Source organism: Kryptolebias marmoratus, linkage group LG20 (assembly GCF_001649575.2).
Source record: "Kryptolebias marmoratus isolate JLee-2015 linkage group LG20, ASM164957v2, whole genome shotgun sequence".
In the NCBI taxonomy this organism is placed as follows: domain Eukaryota; kingdom Metazoa; phylum Chordata; class Actinopteri; order Cyprinodontiformes; family Rivulidae; genus Kryptolebias; species Kryptolebias marmoratus.
This window is the reverse complement of record NC_051449.1, coordinates 23,504,777-23,507,381: the sequence shown is the minus strand read 5'-3', so window position 1 is coordinate 23,507,381 and position 2,605 is coordinate 23,504,777. Positions and strand designations below refer to the sequence as shown.

The window sequence follows — 2,605 nt, the reverse complement described above, 5'->3', positions numbered from 1 at the left end:
AGATTATGCAAGATATTGCAATATTTTGCAATATTGCATAAAGTTATTTTCAAGGTTTGACCAAAACGGCTATGACTCCATTATTTCTGACATGAAATATATTCATTCCTTCAAGGAATGCTAAGCCTTCAATGTTTGCAGTTTTAGTCTGCCAACAGTGTTGTCCAACCTTGAGTTTTTAAATCACTTTCATGCTGATCTCTAGATAAGAACATGCTTTTCTCCTACCAAGGCTGAATCCATCTTTTAACCAACTTATGGCCTCAGCACTTTTGTAACCACGGCTGTGCGTAGGACACACACACCCTGACTATATAAACCCCTCCGAGTTGTTCTAATAAGTCACCACACTGCAAACGTCCTCTGTGCTCTTTTTATACTCATTTTCTGCTTCTGCTGACTAGCTGAGAAGCTTCAACACATCATACATGGCTGCTGCTAAGTGTCTGGTGTGTGTGTTGGTGGTGGTGCTGGCTGAAGTGTGTGTGGTTCGTGCAGAGGACAGGATTAAGATGTGTGGGCGAGAGCTGATCCGCCTGGCTGTCTCTACTTGTGGGAACTCCCGGCTGAGGAGAAGCATCCCGAACAAAGAAGTGGGTCAGGATCAACACACCACTGACTGTACGTTCTCTCTGTTTAAGCATCTGATTGTATAGATCACAATTTTCGTATTTTTTTGAAGGGTTACAGATTTACAGTTTTATAGTGAACTTGGAAATATATACTTAAAGTTAAGATGTTTCAAGTATTCTTTTGAAATCTTTAATGAAGATGTGCATTCTCCACAGGGGTTCATGACTCCTCAACTCAGCAGGACCAGACTTCAGAGATGCTCCACATCTCTCCACAGTCCGATGGGAAGAGGGTGGTCTCCTCATTGGCTCCTTACTGGTACCACCTTACCTCTCGGAACAGCCGAGCTGCTGGAAAAATATCTGATATTTGCTGCGAGAAAGGATGTAGCATGAAAGAGCTGATTCAGTTTTGCTGACTCAGTTTTCACTGCTCTGAAACTGGTTTTAGTCAGAAACAAGGCGTTACACTGAGCTGTGAAGTCATGACATTTAATAAGTAACCTAATGTTTGAGAAAGTTAGTGAAGTAGGTTTATGTATTTTTAATGTATCAAATCTTGTAAAACAATAATTATAGAATCTTGATCATATCTGATGAATTGTTCAGTATACCATAATACAGTACATTAAGAATAGATTGTTTATTTTCCGTTAGACTAATAAATTTATCTGAAATTGGTTTAAAATGTGCACTGTAGTAAATTATTGTTCACAATTATTAAATACAAACTCATAGTTTTTTTCTGTAAATAAGAAAAAATAGAAAAACAACAACTCAAAATAATTTCTGCATGTGTCACTTTTAGAACAGACTTTTGTTATTACATTTTCACATTTTAAAACATAAACACACAAACACTTCCTGTCCTGGCACCTACCCCTTACAGAGTAATGAAAGAAAAATAATTAAAAAAAGACCTTAGCTCAGAATGATATGACAACCTCTGTTGTTAACAAGGGACAGAAAGGGATTCAAAGTTTCAAATGATACAGCTTCACTGGTCAGCATCAGCCAGATTTTTTTTCAATTTAAGAAAATAAAAGATCTCTCTCCCAGCTTGGAGCTGCAGATTTCCAGGCTAGCTGTGTTAGCTTCTTTGCCATCAGAGTTGTCAAAGCTATTGAATCCTTTCTAGCAGGAGAGACAGCAAATGAAGAAGCTCATACTAAGCCATACTCCGAACAAGGCAGTTAAGGCATTAGGAACGATATCATCTTACAACTCAAAAACGTGTGTGTAATTTGCTGTGGCCTGCTGGCATCATTCACACATCGTTCTCAAATATTTTTGCAAGCCTGGCTTTAGTACAGTGAGCTCAAAGTAAGATCCAGAATTACATGAAACTGTGCCTATCACAGATTGAAGATCTGTGTACCGTTTTTAAAATGCCCCCCCTCTCCCCAAAAAAACATCATCTAACATCAGCAGTCCCAAATCTGTCTCTCATAGAGTTTTCAACACAGTGAAAAAGTTTGAATGGTTAAAATTATTTAAATGTTCTTCAGCTATTGCCACAGCAAGCAAACTTGCATGAAAGATTCGGCCATTGTTTTACACCAGATTCCCTTCTTTCCTACCACAACCTGGGCTTAAACCTACAGCCTCAGGATCACAAGAACATGGCACTGCCCACCAAGCTACCACAACCCTGGTGTGTAAAACATTTAAATATATAGAAAAATCGCCCCTCTCACTGAGGGGAGAAGTCACAGAAACACTTCAAAGTCAAAGAGGTTCCAAAGAGAACAATGTTACTCTAGTCTAATTGTATGAATGCTGACTCAGCACTCATACAATTAGACTAGACTAAAGCGGTTAACTTTGAGGTTACTAATTTGTTCAATCAACTGTTTTGCATAGGTATGTATAGTTACTGTAGGTTAATACATACATATGCCACCCGACCTGTATGAATGGAGTGACTCATTTTACATTACTGTGCACTCTGTGTGGTCACAGGAAGCTGAAGAAGCCCTACAGGGTTGTTTTGATGCTACTGATGGGATTTCTCTTTGCAAGCCACATGGAGA

General features: G+C 38.8%; 1 protein-coding gene across 1 annotated transcript; it reads left to right on the top strand.

Moving 5' to 3' along the window:
• The first annotated feature begins 358 nt into the window (after positions 1–358).
• On the top strand, positions 359–1,175 carry insl3 (insulin-like 3 (Leydig cell)). The gene is made up of 2 exons (XM_017431349.2): positions 359–621; positions 789–1,175. Exons 1-2 carry the CDS (start codon positions 429–431, stop codon positions 989–991), a joined length of 396 nt encoding a protein of 131 aa, XP_017286838.1. The 5' UTR covers positions 359–428; the 3' UTR covers positions 992–1,175.
• The last annotated feature ends 1,430 nt before the right edge of the window (positions 1,176–2,605 follow it).

Coding starts and splice junctions, on each gene's coding strand:
- insl3 (XM_017431349.2), top strand. CDS start 429: ATGGCTGCTGCTAAGTGTCTGGTGTGTGTGTTGGTGGTGGTGCTGGCT. Junction 622..788: donor GGATCAACACACCACTGACT/GTACGTTCTCTC, acceptor CATTCTCCACAG/GGGTTCATGACTCCTCAACT.